This window comes from Mustela nigripes, chromosome 13 (genome assembly GCF_022355385.1).
Source record: "Mustela nigripes isolate SB6536 chromosome 13, MUSNIG.SB6536, whole genome shotgun sequence".
Classification (NCBI taxonomy): Eukaryota; Metazoa; Chordata; class Mammalia; order Carnivora; family Mustelidae; genus Mustela; species Mustela nigripes.
Window position 1 is genome coordinate 17,484,123 of NC_081569.1, and position 23,318 is coordinate 17,507,440.

Genomic DNA, 23,318 nt, shown 5'->3' on the forward strand with positions numbered 1-23,318 from the left:
GAAAATAGACTCCAAATAGGTGAAGGACCTCAATGTGAGAAAGGAATTCATCAAAATCCTTGAGGAGAACACAGGCAGCAACCTCTTCGACCTCAGCCGCAGCAACAACTTCCATTGCCAAAGGCAAGGGAAGGGAAGCAAGGGCAAAAATGAACTATTGGGATTTTATCAAGATCCAAAGCTTTTATACAGCAAAGGAAACAGTTAACAAAACCAAAAGACAACTGACAGAACGGGAGAAGATATTTGCAAATGACATATCAGATAAAGGGCTAGTGTCCAAAATCTATAAAGAACTTAGCCAACTCAACACCCTAAGAACAAATAATCCAATCAAGAAATGGGCAGAAGACATGAACAGACATTTCTGCAAAGAAAACATCCTTTTTTCTTTCTACTTGAAGAAGTCCCTTCATTGTTTTTGGTGTTAAATTATTTGTTTCTATTTGATTACGGATGTCTGTGTTTTGCCCCCCCCCCACCCCCTTCAGGAGTATTACTTGCCAGATAGACTATTCTAGTTTGGCATTTCTCCCACTCTTGGCACTTTGAGGATATCATTCCATGTCTTCTGACTTCCATTACTTCTGTGAAAAAGTCAACTGTAAATCTCTCCTTTTTTGACTACTTTTAAGATCTCTCTGTCTGTGGCTGTGTCTCTTTGTGTGTGTCTCTCTCTTTCCCTCCATCCACCCTTTTTACTTTGATGGGTTTTTTGTTGTGGTTTTCTTTGTATTTGTTTTGCTTGGGAGTTTGCTTGGTTCTGTGGCATGATGTCACTGGTAAGTTTTTAAAAAGTTTTCAACTATATGTCTTTAAACATTTCTCTCTTTTCTTTCAAGGACTGCAGTTACATGTATTTTGGATCCATGTGTCATAATTTTTTCACATTCTTTTCTGTATTTCCCAATTTATGTCTTCTTGGGCATCAGTATAAGTATTTTCCTCTTTCTTAGCTTCTGGATCATTGATTGTTCAGCTGTATTCTAACCTATTATGATTTATTTTTTTATTTTCTGTTTTCAGAATTGTATTTTTCAGTTGTTTTCCATACTTTTAGCATTTTCTGCCAATAGTCTTTATTAATTCTTTGAACACATTAACATATTTTAAAGTTCTTTTCTGATAACACCATTCCTTGGATCTACTATAGGTCTGATTTCTTCTTATTTTTCTTTTTTTTAAGATTTTATTTATTTATTTGACAGAGAGAAATCACAAGTTGATGGAGAGGCAGGCAGAGAGAGAGAGGGAAGCAGGCTCCCTGCTGAGCAGAGAGCCCGATGCGGGACTCGATCCCAGGACCCTGAGATCATGACCTGAGCCGAAGGCAGCGGCTTAACCCACTGAGCCACCCAGGCGCCCCTATAGGTCTGATTTCTTGCCATTTTAAAATCTTAGCTTTCAAGTCAGGTCTTGACTGGTTATTTTTATTTTTAGACATTTTGTATAATAATGATAAGATCATTTAAATTTCTAGATGATGTTAACTTTTGCTGGTAAGATATACTTTTGCTAAAATCTTTACAGAAGTTTTTATTGGCCTGCAGCTAGGCTAATAACACTACGTAGCCCAGATTCCTTAACCTAATCAGGGATTGAGATGATATGAAGCTATACTTTCCTCCTTGTTGGTCTGGTCTATTTCTAGTTTACCTTTATACCTAGGGTATAGTCTTTTAGATTCCCTCCCTACTCCCGGTGTGTTTACTGGGGCTGGGCTATTCCTTGGCAGACCTTGCATCTATTTTTGTGTCCTACCGAAGATCTGTTGAAAGCTCTGTTTAGCTTCTCAGCCTCTCAGCCAACGTTTTTGGGTCTAAAAGTAAACACACACACACACACACACACACACAATCTTATTTATTTGAGAAACAGTGAGAGAGAGAGCACGAGTGGGTGGGGGGTACATGGAGAGGAAGAGGGAGAAGCAGACTCCCTGCTGAGCAGGGAACCTGACATGGGGCTCAGGCAATATTTTAAGAATCTACTAATGACTAGGGGGAGAATTAATCTGAAGTGCAATCTCATCCGTTTCTTCCAGATCTCAGCCCTTCAATTCTGTCTTGAAAGTTCTCCAGTGGTTTTGAACAGATTACTTTTCTTGTTGTTTTCTCATTATTAGAAGGTTGGTTTGGGGCTCCTGGGTGACGTAGTTAAGCATCTGACTTACTTTTGGCTCAGGTTGTGATCTCATTGTTTGTGGGATTGAGCACTCTGTCAGGCTTCGCGCTCAGGTCGGAGTCTCCTTGAAGATTTTCTACCTCTGTCCCCTCACCCCCCACCATTTGTGCTTGCTTATGTTCTCTCACCCTCCCTCTGAAATAAATAAATCTTAAGAGAGAAGGTTGAAGTAACCTATTCAACTATTGTCAAAAGCAAAATGCTTAGATATGGTCTAATAGAATTCAGAATTTTTCAGATTCTCAAAGAGAGTAGAGTACATACACCTTAGAGGCATTAGAATTGAAATGCACGAATATTTATCTTGTCTACTACAGTTCAAATTTTTATAATGGGAATTGAATGCAGTGTGATCTGTTAAGGAACATGATTTGAATAAACTGACTTTTATTGGTTTATATTGCAGTCTCATGAGGAAGCAAAAACATTCTACAGCACAGTTGTTTTGTTTGGTTCCCACCAGTTGACTAGCCATCCTTCAGTTTTGCTAATGTTTCCTGCTTCCGTGCACATGGTATACTCTCTGCTTAGAATGTATACCTTCATACTCAGGTTTGAGGCACATTCCAAAGGAAGCCTTACCTAAGTTATGAATTTAGGTCAAATAAACTAACATCCTAATTTTAATTTCTGGACTCATTTATATGGTAGTTTGATTAATGTCTGTTTTCCCCTCTAAACTATGAACTCAGTGAGATTAGAAATCATGCCTTTTTTCTTTTTAAATATTTTACTCTATGTGCCTACTTCAGTGTTTGGAAGTACAGTACTTTTGCAAGTTGGTGATCAGTTAATAGGTTAATAGATGTTCAGTTAATGTTTGTATGAATGAAGAAATGAAAGAATACAAGGGAAGATACTATCGTAAGACATGCCATGCTTATAGTTATGATGGTAGTGTTAAGAAATGAAAAATTCACTGCTTTTGAGCAAAAGCCAGATTTAATCAAACATGGATTTGCACAGTACTTTTAAAGTTTTATGGCTGTATATGCACAAGATTAAAAATACTTGAATAAAATTCCCCTGAGAATTTATTATTGTATTTTAGTATTTGTCTTTTATTCCCTTGTAAATATTTTATTATGTAAGTTTTGAAAACACTAGGTCTTTGACACAACTGTCATTCGGAACATGAAAAATTATATCATTGCCAGTCATTGAATTACAGAGATAAATGGAATAAAAAAACAAATCCTGTTCTTGAAGGATTCACGGTCTCAGGAATACGGACTTAGAATTTATTATACAAATAGCCACAGAGTATAAGGTGCTATGGTTTACTCTATCAGGGGGAACTGAATCTTGATAAATTAGGAGGATTTTATTAAATGGCTAAAAGGAACAGTATTTCATTTAATAAGTGGACATTATTATGAAATCATATGGTGCCTTTATGGATTGACAGTAATTTGGGTGGTAGCTAGGGCAGTTTGCAAGAATCATTTGTAAGGGCAGATTGGAGCTACCCAGATTATTAGTTCATCCTTTGACATGGAGGACATCAGAAACTTTCCAAGGATATTTCCAAGGATATTTTCCAAGCAGAGAAATTCTGGAGCCAGAGTCCCTGAGTTCATATTCCAAGCCCTGCCCTTTACTGTGTGTGTTACCTTGGACATATTATTTAGGATCTCTCTGCCTCAGTATCCTTATTTATAAAATGGTGATGATAATTATAACCAAAAAGATTGCTGTTTGGATTGAATGAGTTAAGATATGTCAGGCACATGGAAAAATTCTTGGCACATAGAAAAATCCCAATAAGTATTGGCTCTTGTTACTTTTACTCTATGTATTGAGAAAAACTCAAAGCTTATAATTGTACTCTTTCAGCCAGAGCTAGAGGCACAAAAAGATTCAAGGGATTTTTTTAGGGGTGAAGTTATTATTAACAAAGCTTCAACTTAACTACCAATATGTAACGAGGAATTTCAACTAATATGTGCCTATGTGCAGCATAGAGGTAAGTTTGAAATTTGTATAACAGTTCCATGATTTACAAACTTATAGAACTTAAATTTTCTAATTTGTGTTTTCTTTTAGATCTTATAGAAAATTTCAGCTGTAGCCCTTGGACCAGAAGCTGAAATAATAGAAGCTGTGTACCATGCATTAGGGTATTGAAGAAAATACATTTTGAATTAAATATTTGGCATATAAGGAAGGAAAGGTGATTGAAAATGGGGCGGAAGAAAATTCAAATCACACGCATAATGGATGAAAGGAACCGACAGGTAAATGAAAATTTTAACTTATTTATTCTTGATGTAAATATTTTTTTTAAAAGAGGAGCATAGGATAGAATGGTTGAATTTTTCTTAAATTTAATTCCAAGTCTATTTTTGTTTTCAAACTAAATAAAAAATTTAAACACTTTTAGCTTGTCATCATGTGCTTTAAAGAAACTTTTTCTTATTGCAAAAATCATAGATGTTAGTTATAGAAAATATAGGGGAAAAGAAGAGATCACTGTAGTCCCACCGTTACTGTCCATTGTGTAGATTTATTGTAATATACTTAGTCTTTTGTTCATTTGATTATGTTTGTTTTTAATAGGTTAATTATTATTATAAATTATCACCTCTAATTTCATAATTAGGGAATATCTAAGTTAACTATGGTTATCAGTGAATGTGCTTTAGTCACTTAAATTTTCTGGTTAACCAACAAATAAAGAGAATTTTTTTATAACTCATATTATCACAAATATTCCCAGAACAGTTATTATATTGATCTCAGTTTTAATTGATAAGATATATTGAACTTAATTTTTAGCACCAGTGTCAATAAACCCTTAAAAGTTCAAGATAATTATAATACTGATATATGAAGACCAGAAATTGTAAGAGTTTAGAGTAGGGATTGGCAAACTGTGGTTCATGGGCAAGCTGGCTCTTTTTACAAACAAATCATTGTTAGAAAACTGCCATGTGCATTTGTTTACATATTGTCTGTGCCTGATTTCACATTGTAACAGCATAATTGAGTAGTTGCCCATAGGCCTAAAATCTTTACTCCTGGCCTTTTAAGAAGTTTGCCATGCTCTTGGTTTAAAGGAAAGAAGGAAAAATAGTTTCATAGAATGTTGTAAATAATCTAGTAGTTACAGCATATGCAGGAGGGGTAGATTCTGCTCTGGAAAGTTTGCCTCTCAGGAGAAGTTTCCAGAAAAGCTGGTTTCTGGAAGCTTACCAGGAACAGAACAGCACTAAAGATAAAATCTGCAGAGTTTGAGTAGTAATTCATCTGGTAATATGGATATAATTGGAGACAAAACTCAGCTGAATAGCTGATAAAGAAGTTAGTGGAAGTGATTAGAGTTGTCACTGGACCTAAATGAAGAGAACTCCTGTTTCATCTCGTGAAAATTCTTCTGATAAAATGTAAGGCTCACACAGTATGATTCTTTATGAAGGTTGATAAAACAGGGGAGAGTGATAAAATAACTATTCCATCATGATTCTAAGCAAGCTTGCAAGTAAATGTCCCTTCATAAATCTGAGGACTATGTCACATAGAGGGAACATGGGGGACCTGCTTCATGAACACATGCAATATTAATGTAAAATAGGGTTTATTCAGGGAATAACATAAAAGCAGAGAACTGGCAAAGGACGAAACATTCCCTGAACTCTCATTTTCCCATAGAGAGTCATGTTTAAATTCAGCATAGATACACTGGATCTACCAGTGGAAAAGACCTCCCATCTTTAGAGAGAAAAAGGAGCTAGGAATATGTAAGTGACTGTAATGGAGCTTTTTAAGTTAAGGAAATGATATTAAAAGATGAAGCTTGCCACTATACTCAGCAACTAGAATTAGCCTTAATTAATAATTAATATATTGAGTTTACCTAAGTCATTTTCTTACTAAGCTGCCAGATGGGGCAAGGGTAAGGGTGTCTGAATTTCTTCTCAGGTGATTTTGGCAAAGAATGCAGAAAACATACTGTGGAGGTAGTTAGACAATTCGGTTTTCAGGTTTGATTAGGCACAGACATAATTTGTCATTTTTAACTTGTGGAATTTGAGTTAAAAGTTTCATTATTCTGGGACGCCTGGGTGGCCCAGTTGGTTGGACGACTGCCTTAGGCTCAGGTCATGATCCCGGAGTCCCAGGATCGAGTCCCGCATAGGGCTCCCAGTTCCACGGGGAGTCTGCTTCTCTCTCTGACCTTCTCCTTGCTCATGTTCTCTCTCACTCTCTCTCTCTCAAATAAATAAGTAAAATCTTTAAAAAAAAAAAAAAGTTTCATTATTCTGGCATTAAAATGGGGGAAAAAGGTTTCTGTGCTGAAGAGGATATGTGTCACTTATTCATCCAAATTTGAATATTTACCATATCAGAGAGAGACTGTTAAGCACTGGAGACTCATTAAAAATATATAGCCTACAGAAGAAATTTAACTATGTGGCAGATAGATGCTAAGTTTAGGTGCTGGGAGGGTTTATGGAAGGAACTACCAACCTCTGGGGTTGTTTAGCGAGCAGTACTGAAGGAGGTAATAGCGAATAGTTTTTAATGATTGGATTTTTGGAGCTACTAAGATAAAATCACACTTCAAGTCATTAGAACAGTGAGTTAAAACTCTTGGGGTTGACACTACCATGCACTTAAGAGCTGCTTCACCTCACTTCACTTCTACTTGGAAGCTTTCAACTTGACTTTCATTTGGGAGCTTCTGGTGAAACCTTGTGTTGGTCCTTCTTGGCGTAATGTGTTTCTATTTAAAACGTAAATTTTGTATTAAAGTATAACATAAAAGAAAAGCACACAAATCCTAAGTGTGGCTAAGAGAGTTATTGCAAAAAGTACATGGCCACGTAACCAGCATATCCCAGTGCACCACCCCAGAAACTCTCTGTCTTGTCCCAGGCATTATCTCCCTGCCCCAGGGAAGGAAAGTCATTAACTGAACTTTCTAACACATAGGTTAATTACCCCTGGTTTTGAATTTATGTGAACAGCCTGTGTTCGTTTGGGCAACATTATGTTTGTGAAATTAATGTTAGTGTTGCATGTGGGTATATATGTAGATGTGTTTTTAAAATCTACATATTCATATATGTTTTCATTGATGTATGATATTCCATTGACTGGATAGAACACAATGTGTACACTTATTTTTTCTACTGTAAATAGAATTTTGGGTTGTTTTCTACTTTGAGACTATTATAAAAAGTGCTATTTTGAATACTCCCGTGTGTGTCTTTGGTACCTATGAATGCTTGGGTATATACCGAGGGTTACAGTTGCTAAGTCAGAGAGTATACCTGTGAAAGCTTTAATAGCAATAGTTTTCTAAAGTGGTTGTACTGATTTATAATTTTTGCTCTGCTAACAGGGTGTGTGAAAGTTCCAGCTGCTCAGCTGCTCTAAATATTCACCATTACTAGTTTTTATCCCTTCATTTTAGCTGTTCTGGTGGATGAGCAAAAGTAACATTTTAATTTTAAGTTTCTGTGATGTTTGATGAAGTTGATCACCTTTTCATATTTTTCTTGGCCCTTTAGATACCTTCTTTTATGACTTACCTGTTAAGTTGTACCTGACTACCTTTTCTTAGGCAGTCTCCTTGACTGCTTTTTTCTTAATAATTATTAGTATACATTCTGTATATAATATATTCTGAGTGTTTTATTCATTATGTGCATTTCAAATAACTTCCCTCATATCATGGCTTGCCTTTTCACTTTTTCAATCCTTTTTTTTTAAATGTTGTCCAGTTTCTCTTCTTTTTCTTCCTTTATGGCTAATGCTCTGTGTTGTGTTGGAGAAATACTTACCCATCATAAGTCCATAAAGATTGTTTTTATGCTTTCTTCTGCTTTTTACCTTTCATGTTTTATATCTGTTATCCATTTTGAATTTAGTTTTGTGTATGGTTTGAGGTGTTGGGGTTAAGATTTGTTTTCCTGATAAATACTCAGTTCACCCAGTGCAATTTGTTTTAAGAACCATCCTTCCTCCATTGCATGACAGGGGTTGCCTTTGCTGCGAATCAAGGAATCATACACATGTGGGGCTGTTTCTGAACTCTGTTTTGTTCCATTTGTGTATTTTATATCCTTGCTCAATTCTGTACTATTTTAATTACTGTAGTTTAATATTTGGTAGTAGAAATTCTCTACCATGGTATTCTGCATGACTGAGTGGTTGTTGTTGTCATTTTTCTTTCCAAGTGAAACCAAGTGTCAGTATTCACTTAAGAGAGCCAACAAAATGAACTTACTGGAATTCAGATGTATGGATTGATTTAGGAGAACTGAAATCTTTACAGTATTAAGTCTTATAATCCATAAATAGATATGGTTACCTTATTTTGTTTATTTTTAGGTATTGGATTTTTTTTTAGTGTCATTATGTTTTTCCCCAGATTTCATTTTTCTCTATGCTTGTTGCTAAGTCTATAAACGCTTAGTTTATTTTTTTAATGTTGACTTTGTGTCTAGCAATCTTGCAAAATTCACTTTCAAAATTTATTTATTTCTAGTAGTATAAGTTGTACATTATTTTGGATTTCCAATGTAAACAATTGCGTTGTCTGTGAACAGTGATTTACTCTTTTTGAAATCCTTTATTACATTATCTTGTTTCATTGCACTAGCTCGGACCTCTAGAATAATGAATAAAAGTGAAGGTAGTGGGCATCCTTTGTCTCATTCTCAACTTTAGGAAAAAACATTCAATATTTGATCATTAATTATGGTATTTACTGAGAGTTTTTCTAAAAGATCCCTTTTATCAGAATAGAAAAGTTTTCTGCTATTTCTAATGCCACTGTTTTTATCCTGAATCAGTATTGAATTTTATCAAAAGCTTTTTCTGAGTTTATGTAGATGATTCTATGGTATTTTTCTCCCCTTTTTTCTTTAATGTAGTATCCTATGTTGGTTGATTTTCAAATGTTAAAGCATTTGAATGCTTTAAAAATGTATTTCTTGAAATACACCTTTATATATATCACTTGATTTGATTGTTCTTACTCCATTTTTTATTTTTGCGAGTATGTGTGTGTGTGTGTGAGATTAGTCTATAATTTCTTTTTCTTGTAATGTCATTCTTAGGTTATGACAAGTTATGCTGGCCTTATAAAATGAGTTGGGAAGTGTTGTTTCTTGTTCTCTGGAGAAGTTTGTGTAATAGTAATATATTTCTTCTTTGAATACTTGGAAAAGTTTACCAGTAAATCTGTTTGTCCTTGGAGTTTACTGTGTGAGAGTTTTTTAAAGTAAATATTTAATTTCTGTAAGAGATAGAATGATTCCTACTCTTCTACTTTTTCTGTCAGTTGGGTAAGTTGGGTTTTTCAAGAAATTCTCTATTTTATTTAAATTGTTAATATTATTGAAGTTCAATGTTCATATGCTCTAATTTTCTTCGTATTGCTCATATTCTCTTTTATATTTTGTCTTCCATTCCCTATATTGTTACTTCGTGTCTTTTTTTTCCTTGATCACTGAGATTATGTCAGTTTTATTAACCTTTCTTTTCTTCTTCTTTTTTTATTGTGTTATGTTAGTCACCATAATTATTAACCCTTTCTAAGAATGAACATTTTAGCTCACTAAAGTACTTTTATCATACAGTTATTTTAAAGGTCATTTATTTAGGTCTTTTCTTCTCTTCTTGGACAGTGTTTTTTTACATTAGTCATTGACTTTTCATCCTTCCTTTTTTTCCTAACAAATTTTATAGAATTATGTTTTCCCGTGTAAGTACTGATTGAGCTGTATATGTCTCACAAATTACAATAATGATTTTTTACCTTCTTTATTCTGGCGAAAATATTTTCAAATTTATACTGGGATTTCTTTTTTAATACCTGAATTATTTGGAAATATATTGCAGAATCTCTTTTTAAGCTATCTTTTTTAAAAATAATTTTTAGCTTTTTTCCAGTATATTCACAGACTGTGCTCCAAATGATTAAGGTTGTTCTAAATGTGTTGAGGTTTGCTTTAAGACCCTGGCTTTTGATCAGTTTTGATAAGTGTTTTATTTACCCTTGAAAGACCATATTGTTACTTTTGGTTACTGTGGTATGCATATGTGAGGAGCAGGGGCAAGGAAGAGAAAATTAGATATCTTAATTGTGTTTCTCAGGCTTATAGAAGGACTGTACCTTTCTGATTATTTGGCTGCTTATTCTGTCAACTACTGATAGATCATCTTTGGCTGTGTTTCAGTTTTTGCCTAAGATTGTGGACATGTGTATTTCTCTTTTAGTTTCAGGTTTTACTTATTCATTTTGGAGTTAGGTTATGAGTTGAATATTGATTTAAGCTCCTATTATCTTCTTGATGGATTGACACCTTTAGCATTAAGAAATGTCCTTTTAGGGTGCCTGGGTGGCTCAGTGGGTTAAACCGCTGCCTTCGGCTCAGGTCATGATCTCAGCATCCTGGGATCGAGTTCCGCATCTGGCTCTCTGCTCAGCAGGGAGCCTGCTTCCCTCTCTCTCTCTCTGCCTCCCTCTCTGTCTACTTGTGATCTCTGTCAAATAAATAAATAAAATCTTTAAAAAAAAATAAAAAAAGAAATGTCCTTTTATTTTTTTATTAACATAAAATATATTATTTGGCCCAGGGGTACAGGTCTATGAATCATCAGGCTTACACATTTCACAGCACTCACCATAGCACTCTCCAGTGTCCATAACCTAGCCACCCTAAATCCCTACTTCCTGATCCCCCACCAGCCCTCTGGAAATGTCCTTTTTTATTATAACTACTACTATTTGCCTTCAAGCTGTTTGTTCTTAGTATACTTTACATTAGCTTTCTTTTGCTTAGTGTTTTCTTGTTATATCTTCTTGTATCCTCTTCAGCCTTTCATTATTCTTATATTTAGGGCAGATCTCTTCTAAGACTTTTAACTCTTTATCTCATCGGATAATCATGGTCTTCGTGGGCTAGCTGGGGTGGGTGGCTCAGTTAAGTGGCTGACTCTTGCTTTTGGCTCAGATCTTGATCACACAGTCCTGGGATTGAGTTCCATATCCATGGGGCTTCCTGCTTAGCAAGGAGTCTGCTAAAGGATGATTCTCTCCCTCTGCCGTCCCAGCATGACTCTCCCTAACCACTCCTGCTCTTTCTCTCTCACAAATAAATAAATCTTTTTAAAAAAGAGTATCTTAAAGAAAATGTCTTAAATTTAATTGTAGATATATATAAAACATACCTGCATATGTTTTATGTATATAAAACATATATATATAAAACATATATGTTTTATGTGAGAAAAAAAAGGAACCCTTTTTTTTTCTCATTGGCTATCTTTTTGATTTACATTTTTAAAATTATTGTTTTCTCTTCTAGTAATCATTGTGTATTGTTTTGCCTTTCTTTTAGTGGCTTGCCCTGGGTATTATAGCATATATTCTTTACCTATTACAAAATAACTGGTATAGGACATATTACTTCTTTTACCCCTTCCCTGATTTTAGAACCGTACAGCATACTTGGCTCTATTTATGCTTCCTGCTTATTGGATTTTTGTTACTATTCATTTTAATGTGATAAATTAATTAAAACAAAGTTTTATGCAGTCAGTATTCATGTATACACACACACACACCCATAAATACACACTGAGACTTTTCACTTCTTGTTCTTCCTTTATGTTTCTATATGGGATTAGTTTCTTCCTGAAGAACTTCCTTTGTTATTTCCTTCAGTGTAAGTCTTCGATTATTTTTATCTGAATGTTTTCATCCGAGTTTTAAAAGCTGCTTTACTGAGATTAAAATTCACATGTCCTACAATTTCCCCATTTGAAATGAAAACGTACTGTTTAGTGGGGTTGTTTTGTTTTGTTTTTGGTATATTCAGAGTTGTGCAACCATCACCACGATTTTCTTCAAACATTTTTAAAGGAATTTATTTATTTATTTGAGAGAGAGAAAGAGAAGGGATGAGCGGGGGGCGGGGGGGAAGAAAGAATCTGAAGCAGACTCCACGCGGAGTGTAAGTCTCAGTCCCGCACCCTGTGAGATCATGACCTGAGCTGAAATCAAGAGTCAGGTGCTTAACCAACTGAGTCACCCAGGTGCCCCCTTCCAGAGCATTTTTATTCCCCCCCAAAAAAACCCCATACTTGTTAGCAGTCAGTCTCCATTCCCTTCCCCCCATATATATCTAGCCATAGGAAACCACTAGCCTGTTCTCTGTTTCTATAAATTTGCTTATTCTGGATATTTCATAAAAGTCAAATCATATACTGTGTGATCTTCTGTGACTGTCTTTTTTTGCTTAACATAGTATTTTTTTTGGTTCATCGATTTTGTTGGATGTGCTAGTACTTCATTCTTTATTGTGACTGAATAATATTTCATTGTATGAATATACTACATTTTGTTTATCAGTGCATGAGCATTTGGTTGTTTCTATGTGCACACTTTTGTGTAAACATGTATTTTCATTTTTCTTGGATATACCTAGGTGTGGAATTGCTGAGTCATGTGGTAACTCTAAAGTTTAACATTTTGAGGAAGTGCCAGACTGTCAAAGTTGTCTGTATCATTTTGGTTTCCATCAGCATTATATGAAGGTTCCTTTGCCAACACTTGTTTGCCTTTTTGATTTTCATCACTTTAATCATTTCTTTAGAGGAATCAGCTTTCAATATTTCTTTTCCTGTTTTTGAAGATAATGTGTGTGTGTGTTGTGCCACCCCCCATTACTTGTAAGATTTTTACATTTTCATTCGTAGTTAATTTTTTGATTATGATATTTTCAAATACTGCTCATGTTCATGCTATTCTTCTCTGGGATTCCAATTACATGTGACTTAGTGCTTTTAAGTATGTCTCATATATTTCTTATGCTTTTTTCTTCTGTAATTTTATTCTTTTCTGTCTGTCCTTCCATTTGTTTTATAGTGAGTGACCTGTTTTCTGTGTTCTAGTAATCCTTTCTTGGTTTTTAAAAATTAGCTGATAAAACACCTTGTAACTTACTCATTTCTGGTAGTATATTTTCAAATATAAAATTTCTTTTTAATTTTTATTTTTTAGATTTCAATTCTCTGGTGAAATTGTCCATCTTTTCACATATTCTTTCCACTATTTTTTGGAAAATACTAATCATAAAGTTTTTGTCTCCTAACTGCTATATTGGCTGTAGGTTCATATCTGATCCCTTTTTTCTCTTTGTTTTTGATTATGTGGTCATTCTTTTGACATGTCTTATGGTTTTTACCAGACATTGTATGTGAAAGACACTATACATATTCCATGTTATGGTACTTTCCTACAGAAATGGTTTACTCTTTCCTGTAACCATTGAAATTATCATTCCTACTGAATAGCTTAGGCCAACTAGGGATTGACCTGAGAAGGGATGCTTGCTGTAGTTTTGGTGAAGATTATGGTTGCCCTTTAAAGAGGCTACTTTCAGGAGTAGCCTTTCAAAGCTTTCGACACTGATCCTACTGTGCTCTTGGGGCCCAGTCCTTGAAACATCTCTCAAATTTCTTGTTTTCTTAGCTTAGGAAGAATACAGAAAACACTACTTGAGGCTTTCTGCTTTTCTTTTCTTTTTAACCCTACCTCATTCAGCCTCAGAGTGACCACCTCAGTTTCTGCTCCTCCCTTCTCACTAGTTTATCAACACCTGGAGTTTTCAGTGTTCAGCTCCCAGGACAAGAGCTATTTATTAGCAGCAACCCATTGTCCAGACAAAGGTTAGATTCTTCATCTCCCTATACACAGAATCTGTAAAGGGCTACAAGGGAAAAAACAGCTGCAGAAGACCATTTCACATCTGTCAGGTTCTCACCCCTCTAGAGTCTTGCCAACTCAAGTCCTTTTTCCTGCAGGAACTTTCCAGTGTCTTTTGTTGTATTTTATCTTGTTTTTCTGGTTGATGTCAGTGGGTTATTTAGTCTTCCATCAGTTACTTCATCTTATCTAGAAGCAGGTGTGTCAATTTCTTTCAACATTTTATTAATTTAATACATGCTATTTTATATATTTTGAGACTGCATACCATTAGGCTCATACATATTTAGAATTATTTTACCTTCTTGATGAATTTTTCAATCTATATTGATCTTCTCTGTTTTCAGTGAGACTTCCAATTTTAAGTCTACTTCATCTTACTTTAACATAGCTATACCTTTCTTACAGCTAGTGTTTTCACAGTAGGTCTAGCTCTCTACATTTACTTTCAACCTTACTATGTACTTAATGCTTTAAGTATATGTTTTATAAATAGTATATGGCTGGATTTTTCTTTTTTAATGTAGTCTGATAGTATCTCTTGACTTGCCAGTTTACTTGGATTTTATTCTTTGTTTTGTTTGTATATTTGCACTATTTTATAACATCTTATTGATTTCAATCTGTTTAAGGGCCTCAGGCATTAAAAAAATGACATAATCATATCACACCTTGTATCCTTAAAGGGGATATCAAAGGGGGAAACACACCATGAGAGACTGTGAACTCTGAGAAACAAACTGAGGGTTTTGGAGGGCAGGAGGGTGGGGGGATGAGTAAGCTTGATGGTGGGTATTAAGGAGGGCACGTACTGCACAGAGCATGGGGTGTGGTGCATAAACAATTTTGGAACACTGAAAAGAAATAAAATAAAATGGGGGGGGGGAGAACTCTTCAGATTCAGCTTCACACAGAGTCTCCTACAGAAAAGAGCACTGGAAGAAGATACTCTATCTAGATGGAAATCTACCAATGGGGGGGGGGTTGGTTTGTAGTTTGTTTTGTTTTGTTTTTGGATTTTTTTGTTTGTTTGTTTTAAGATTTATTTAGAGAGAAGGCTTGAGTCGGGGAAGGGGCAGAGGGAGAATCTTTCAAGCAGACTCCTCTCTGAGTGAGGAGCCCAACGCAGGGCTCGATCCCACAACCCTTGAGATCAGGACCTGAACCAAAACCATGAGTCAGATGCTCAACCAGCTGAGCCACCCAGGTGCCCCAACCTTGGAGGTTTTGATTAAGAATGGTTAGGAAGCCAATGCCAGAGGTTAGTCAGTCCCTACCGATGTTTTTCACTCTTACGCAAACCATTGCTTCTGTGATACTCTGATATTAATCCCTCTTATGAGGTGGCAGGTATTAGGTGTCCCAGAAATGAAGATGAGAGGCATAAGCTGAACTGAAACTGCTCTTTTTATTTTATTTTATATTATTTTATTTTGTTTTATTTTATTTTTTAAGTAGACTTCCATGTCCAGTAGGGATCCCAATGTGGGACTTGAATTCATGACCTGAGCTCAAGACATCCCTCACATTCAAGTTAGATGCTTAACCAACTGAGTCACACAGGCACCCCAAAACTGCTTTTTATCTTTCTTTAAATTTTTAATTTTTTAAAAGATCTTATTTATTTGCCAGAGAGAGAGAGCAAGCGAGTGAGCACACACAAGCAGGGGGAACAGCAGGCCGTGGGTGAAGTAAGCTCTCCACTGAGCAAGGACCCAGATGCAAGACTTTATCCAGGACCCCAGGATCATGACCTGGGCTGACAGCAGATGCTAAACCAACTGAGCCACCCAGGTGCCCCACCACTGGTTTAATTCTAAGGGAGGTAGATCCTGTGTCAACATCTTGTCAGAAATCTCAATTTGCTATTTTTTAATTTTGTTAAAATTAATAGTTCTATTCTATTCTGTGATCTAAATTTCCAATATTTTAGTCATAGTTCTCAATTGAAAGGATTCATTGGTTATCAGTTGTTCTTTACTGTGGTTCTTGCTTCCTTTTGTTGTTGTAAACTGTTTTGTGCTTTATGGATTAATTTAGAGAATTTTTTAGTACCACTCAGTGCCATGTGGCATTTTAGAAGCTGACTGAATATGCAGCATTGAACAAAACTGAAAAAAATCCAAGTCTTTCCCAATTTATATTTTACTTAGATGACTAGGTTTTTTTCAGCAAGTAGTTTTGTTTTGTTTTTCCTCCAAGAAGAGCTTGTGGGTGCTATATTTCCTTAGTATTTTTTTAAGATTTTATTTATTTATTTATTTGTCAGAGATCACAGGTAGGCAGAGAGGCAGGCAGAGAGAGAGAGGGGGAAGCAGGCTCCCCACCAAGCAGAGAGCCTGATGTGGGGCTTGATTCCAGGACCCTGAGACCATGACCCAAGCCGAAGGCAGAGGCTTTAACCCACTGGGCCACCCAGGCGACCCTCCTTAGTATTTTTATGTTTGAAAATGTTTGTTACTTTGTACTTGAAGTATGGCTTGGCTAGGTGTAAGAGTCTAGGACCCCATTCCTTTTCCCTAGAACATTGCAAAGGTTATTTCAAGGTGTTCTGGCTTTCAGTTTTGCCAGCATCAGACTGAGTATATTTTTCTTTTCACCAACAAGTGACTTAACATTCAGTAACTTATGCAGAATATGACATGAGTTTGATTACTTAACGTGTGTGTGTGTGTGTGTGTGTGAGAAGTTTGTGACCTTTCAGTATTGTTTTATTTTTTTAATTTTTAATTTTTTTCATTTGGTATGGCTATACTTTTCTTTCTTTCTTTCTTTTTTTTTTTTTAATTTTAATTCCAGTGCAGTTAACATGTTGTATTAGTTTCAGGTGTACAGTATAGTGATTCAGAGTCCCATATATTACTCAGAATGCATCAAGGTAAGTATACTCTTAATCCCCTTCACCTATTTCACGCACCCCACACTCCACCTCCCCTCTGGTAATCTATTGTTCTCTAAGTTGAGAATCTGTTTTTTTGGTTTCTCTTTTTTTCTTTATTCATTCGTTTTGTTTCTTAAATTCCACACATGAGTGAAAGCATATGGTATTTGTCTTTGCCTGACTGGCTTATTTTGTTTAGCAGTATACTCTCTAGATCCATCCACGTTGGTGTAAATGGCAAGATTCCATTCTTTTTTATGGTTGAATAATATTCTATTTATATATAACACATCTCCTTTATTCTGCAATCTGTAGACACTTGGAATGCTTCCATATCTTGTAACGAATGCTGCAGTAAATATAAGGGTACATATATCCCTTTGAATTAGTGTTTTTGTATTCTTTGAGTAAATACCCGGTATTGTGATTACTGGATTGTAGGGTAGTTCTATTTTTAGTTTTTTGAGGACTCTCCATAGTGTTCCACAGTGGCTGCACCAGTTTGCATTCCCACTAACAGTGCACAAGGGTTCTTTTTCCATATCTTCTCCAATGCTTGTTGTTTCTTGCATTTTTTATTTTAGCCATTCTGATAGGTGTGACATGATTATCTTATTGTGGTTTTGATTTGCATTCCTGTGATGATGAGTGTTTTCATGTGTCTGTCGGCCATCTGAAAGTGTTTTTTGGAGAAATGTCTGTTCCTATCGTCTTCCTATTTTTTATTTGGGTTATTTGTTTTTTTGGGTATTGAGTTGTATACGTTCTTTATATACTTTAGATAATTCCCCTCGATTGGGTATGTCATTTGCAAATATCTTTTCCCATTCCCTAGCTTGTTTTTTAGTTTTGTCACTTGTTTCCTTTGCTGTTTTCAATGTAGTCACGAGTTTGCATTTTGCTTTTATTTCTCTTGCCTCAGAAGACATGTCTAGAAGAATATTGCTATGACCAGTGTCAGCAAAGGCTACATGCAAAAGAATGAAACTAGACCACTTTCTTAGACTATACACAAGAATAAACTCAAATGGATTACGGACTAAAATGTGAGATGTGAAACCAAAAAAAATCCCAGAAAAGAACACAGCCAGAAATTTCTCTGATGTTTTATTTTTAAACAAATATTTTTTCTTTCCAGTTGTGTGCTTTTTTAATATACTTTCTTTTGACTATACCTGATGTCTTTATTCATACTAATTTTTTTGTTTGTTTTGATCCTTTGAATTTCCTTATTGTGGCTTTAATCTCTGTTACGATTTCTTTTCTTCCTGGTTCTTCTCTGTGTGATACTAACTCACTTTTTAGGTCATTATATTATGTCTTTGGTAATGGCATTAGGTACAAGTTAACAAAGGATGATTCCCACCCCCCCTAAAGATTTTATTTATTTATTTGAGAGAGAAAGAGCAAGAGCCAGAGGGAGGGGAGAAGGACAAGCCAACTCCCTACTGAGGTATTCTCTAGCCTAATTTTATGTATTTTTGCTTCACATGAAATACATGAGCTGAAATGTAGCTGGATTACAACATTACTAATTAACAGTATACCAATTAGGAGACTGACTAATACCCACTTTTAGATGGAAAACTGATGTCTAGAAGGAAATCTCTATATGCCATCCAAAAATTTCTTAACTGCAAACTCTGAAGTAGAGACAAAATGTAGAGACTCTGAAGGCTTCTTTTCTTCCTTTGTATCTTATTATTTTGTTACAATCTAGTATCTTGGGCAGAGTGGTTTTTACCTTAAACTGTAATCGTTATCTCTTCATTCTCTCTGTTGTTGTCCCCTCTCCCCCACCTGAATTCCATTTCCTTTTTGTTTGCTTCCAAAATCTATTTGTAAAAACGAAAACAAATATTTCAGCAGATGTTGAGGGTTTTTTTGTTTTTGTTTTGTTTTATTTTAACGTAACTTGTAATTTGTGTTTCATACTGAGAATTAAAATATCAGCTATAGGCCAGTATTCAAAAATACTTCATAAAAAGTATTTTGGATGTGTGGCCACCTTTCATATAAGTAAGTGCCATAAGCAGGCTACATTGCTTTGGCTCATTAAATTTTCTCGTCATGTGAAAGTTTAATTAAAAAAAAAAAGCCAAACTTTTAACCCTATTTTGAGTCAGTCCACAAAAATGTGGCTTATTTTTCTGGTCATACAATATGTGGCACTTTATACTTGGTGTACTGTGAAATATAAAGAAAATACAAGGCCTTAAGAACTTAAGGAGATCGATCTCTATAAAGTTAGGAGAATAAAATAATTAAGTGCTAAGAAGTATAGATGTTAAATGCATCTGATGTTACCAAAAGGAAGAAAACATACATCTTGCCTAAATTTACTGAAAACTATTAAATCATGTTACATTTTAATTTTATCATGCTACATAGGAAATTTATTGAAAAATAAGGAATATCTTTCATTTGTACAGTGAAATGCATTTTAATTGTTGCTATCTCTTTTACATGTGTAGATTATATTTGTAGTATAATAGTATAGTCAGTTTTATACCTGTGGGAAAAACTTTGTAGTAGAAACAATTACTTTTAATCATATTAAAGATCCTCAGCTTCTTCAATAACTACTGTAATGATTGATTATAAATGTAGGTTGGTAATGAGACAAAGTTCATGGAAGGAAAAGCGTATCATAGTTGTTGGTGAGGAGAGAAAATGCCGCAGTTAACATTGTTTCACAGTTCTAAAGACTATTTAAAGGTACATTTATGGACTTTGTTGTTTAACCCTTTTTTTTTTTAAAAGATTTTATTTATTTATTTATTTGACAGAGAGAGAGAGAGAGAGAGAGAGAGAGATCGCAAGTAGATGGAGAGGCAGGCAGAGAGAGAGAGAGAGGAGGAAGCAGGCTCCCCGCTGAGCAGAGAGCTCGATGCGCAGGGCTCGATCCCAGGACCCTGAGATCATGACCTGAGCCGAAGGCAGAGGCTCAACCCACTGGGCCACCCAGGCACCCCCCCTTTTTTTAACCCATTTTTAAAAATAGACTCTATTTTTAGAGCAGTTTTAGATTCACAGCAATATCAAGGAGAAAGTTTGCATATACTTTGTGTTCCCACAGATGTACAGTTCCCTGACTACCATATCCCACATCAGAGTATGGTACATTTTTTTAAACTGTTAAAGCTACATTGAACAACATCATCGCCCAAGGTCCATGGTTTACTTCGGGGTTCATCCTCAGTGTTGTACAGTCTCTGTGGTTTTGACAGTTGTATAATGACATGTATTCATCATTATAATATCATGCAGAATAGTTTCACTGCCCTAAAAATCCTCCCTCCTGCTAACCCCTGAAAACCACTTACCTCTTTATTAACCATAGTTTTGCCTTTTTCTGAATTTCCCGGGATTTTTGTGAATTAAATTTTCCCAAATTAAATCGTATAGTATGTAGCCTTTTCAAATTGTTTTCTTCCATTAGTAATAATACATTTAAGGTTCCTACATGTCATTTCATGGCGTGATCGTTTATGGCTTCTTAGAGTTGAATAATATTCCATTGTCTGGATGTACCACAGTTTGTTTATCCATTCACCTACTGAAGGTACATACATATTTATTGAGTTCTGTTAATATTATGTTGAGTGTTTTTACATCTATGTTCATAAGAAATACTGGCCTGTAGTTTTGTTTTCTTGTTCGTCTATGTGGTTTTGGTATTTAAGGTAGTCTTAGTCCCTTATAGGTACCATTGGATAATTTATATCCTCATAGGATAAGTTAGGAAGTATTCCCTCCACTTCTGTCTTCTAGAAGAGATTGTAAAATGTTGATATAATTCCTTAAATGTTTGGTAGAATTCACCAGTGAATCCATCTGGGGCTGATGCTTTCAGTTTTCAAAGGTTGTTTACTATTGATTGAGTAATAGATGATCTGAATAGGCTTGTATTGATTTCTCCTTGTTTGAGATTTGGCACATTGTGGCTTCCAAGGTACTGGCCTATTTTATCTAGTTCATCAAATTTGTAGGCATAGAGTTGTTCATATTCCTCTGTTATCTTTTTAATGTCAGTGGGATTTGTAGTTGAGTTGTAATGTCAGTTTTTCATTTCTAGTATTAGTAATGTCTGTCTTTGTTCTTAGTTAGCCTGGCTAGAGGTTTATGAATCACCCCCTGCCCCAGAGAATCAGTATTTGGTCTTAACATTTTCCCCTTTTGATTCCCTATTTTCAACTTAAGTGTTTGCTGTTCTAATTCTTATTGTTTCTTCTCCTTCCTTTGGATTTAATTTTAATGTAATTTCTTAAGCTTAGATTTTTGATTTTAGATCTTTCTTCTTTCTTAGTTTATGCATCTAATACTATTTTCCCTCTAAGCATTGCTTTCACTCTCAGTACCTGAGTACTTTGATTTAGTTCAAAATAGTTCTTAATTTCTCTTGAGATTTCTTCTCTGACCTCTATGTCATTTAGAAGTATGCTGCTGGGTGTTATATTCAACTAATGATGTACTATAAGTCGGCTCATTGAATTTAAATGAAAAATAAATTAAAAAATAAAAGCACACACAAAAATAAAAGTATGTTGTTTAAGTATTTTGATATTTTCCAGCCAATTTTCTGTTACTGATGTATTTAATTTCATTGTCATCTGAAAACCTATACTTTGTGATTTCTATTCTTATAACTTTGTTGAGGTATTTTATGGCCCAGAATGTGGTCTGTCTTATTGAATATCTCATGTGAGCTTGACAGTAATGTATATTCTTCTGTTATTTGGTGAATTTTATGTCAGTTATATTAAATTGCTTGATGATGCTGTTGAGTTCAGTGATGCCCTTACTGATTTTTCTGCCTGTTGGAACCAATATTCAACATTTCTGATAGAAATGTAGTAAATAAAATGCAGTCTAATTTAATAGCTTTCACTAAATTTACTCAAGATGTCTGTTTTCTTCTTTTTGGTAACATCAAATCCATTTAATACCTATTTGTCTTATGTTGAAGTCTCCTCCTATAATAGTAAATTTCTCTGTATTTCCTTGAAGTTTTAACACTTTGTTTCATATATTATGATGCTTTGTTATTAGGTTCATATGCTTTAAGGACTGTTATGTCTTCACAAGGATTGACTCCTTTATCATTTTTTAATGCCCTTCTTCATTATGATAATTCTCCTTGCTCTAAAGATTGCTCTGCTGGAAATTAATGTAGCTATGTTAGTTTTGATTGGTATTATAGCAAAGTATATCTTTTTCTACTTTTAATCTTTTATGTGTCCTTTAAGTGGTTTTTTTTGTAGACAGTATATAATTGAGTATTGGTTTTGATATATGGACAATCTGGTTTTTAATTGGTGTATTTAGACCATAGACTTTTACAGTGATTGGTGATACAGTTAGATTAATAACTGCCATATTTGTGTTCTAATGGCTGCTCTAATTCTTTGTTCCTCTTTTTGTTTATGGTCTTTTTTTGCTTTCTGTGGGTTTAGTTGAGTATATGCTTCCATTTTCTCTCCTTCCTTAGCAGATCAGTTATACTTCACTTTTTATTTTTATTTTTTTAGTGTTTGCCCTAGAGTTTGCAGTATAAATCTACTTTCAGATAAACACTTCGCAGTTATAGATTTACAGGTAGTACAATAACCTTATAATAACAAGTATTCCCAGTTCCTCCCTTCTATTCATTCCATGTCATTACTGTAATTCATTCCATTAGTATTTTGTTGCTATTATTATTTGAATAGACTGTTATCTGTTATGTCAATTAAGAAAAAAAGAAAAGCTTTTATCTTCCCTTATTACTTTTTTGATATTCTTTATCTACATGAGTTTTTGTTCTGTAGGAGTTACCTTCTTTTTGAATAATTTCTTTTGTCATTTCTTGTAAGGCAGATCTGTAGACCATGAATTCCCTCAATTTTGTTTGTCTGAGAGGGTCTTTGTTTCTTTTAAAGTGTAATTTCTCAAGATACAGAATTTTGGATTGGTGATTTTTCCCCCCTTAATACTGTATATATCACTCCACTGTCTTATTTCTTATATTGTTTCTGAGGAGAAATTGCTTATAATTCTTATATTTGTACTTCTGTAGGTAAGGTGTTTCCCCCACTCTCCCGGCTTCTTTCAAGATTTTTTATTTTCTATACTTTATATCGACTATACTTAGATGTAGTTTTTTTGTTTTTGTAGGGGGCGGGGCAGGGGTTGTTGCATTTCTTCCTTGATCTGTGGTTTGCTGTCTGACATTAATTTGGGGAAAATTCTCAGATGTTATTTCTTCAAATGTTTCTTACTTTCATTTTCTTTCCCTTCTGGTATTCATGTTATGCATATGTTATACTTTTTTAGTTGTCCCACAGTTCTTGGATATTTCATTCTATTTTTTTCAGTCTTTGGTCTTTTTGATTTTCAATTTTGGAAGTTTCTGTTGACATATACCTTAGCTTAGAGGTCCTTATCAGTTTGCAGCCTGCTAATGAGCCCATCAAAGACTTTCTTCATTTCTCTTAGAGTGTTTTTTATCATCAGCATTTAAAAAAAAAAAAGTTTTTTAGAAGTTCT

At 34.7% G+C, this 23,318-nt stretch overlaps 1 protein-coding gene across 1 annotated transcript in view; it reads left to right on the plus strand.

Annotated features, from left to right (window-relative positions):
• The window catches only part of MEF2A (myocyte enhancer factor 2A), a 75,063-nt gene that overhangs the window by 27,489 nt on the left and 24,256 nt on the right, over window positions 1-23,318 (plus strand). The window contains exon 3 of the mRNA XM_059418481.1: window positions 4,231-4,421. Coding sequence (XP_059274464.1) covers window positions 4,368-4,421 — 54 coding nt within the window. The 5' untranslated portion in view covers window positions 4,231-4,367. The remainder of the gene's footprint in view (window positions 1-4,230; window positions 4,422-23,318) is intronic.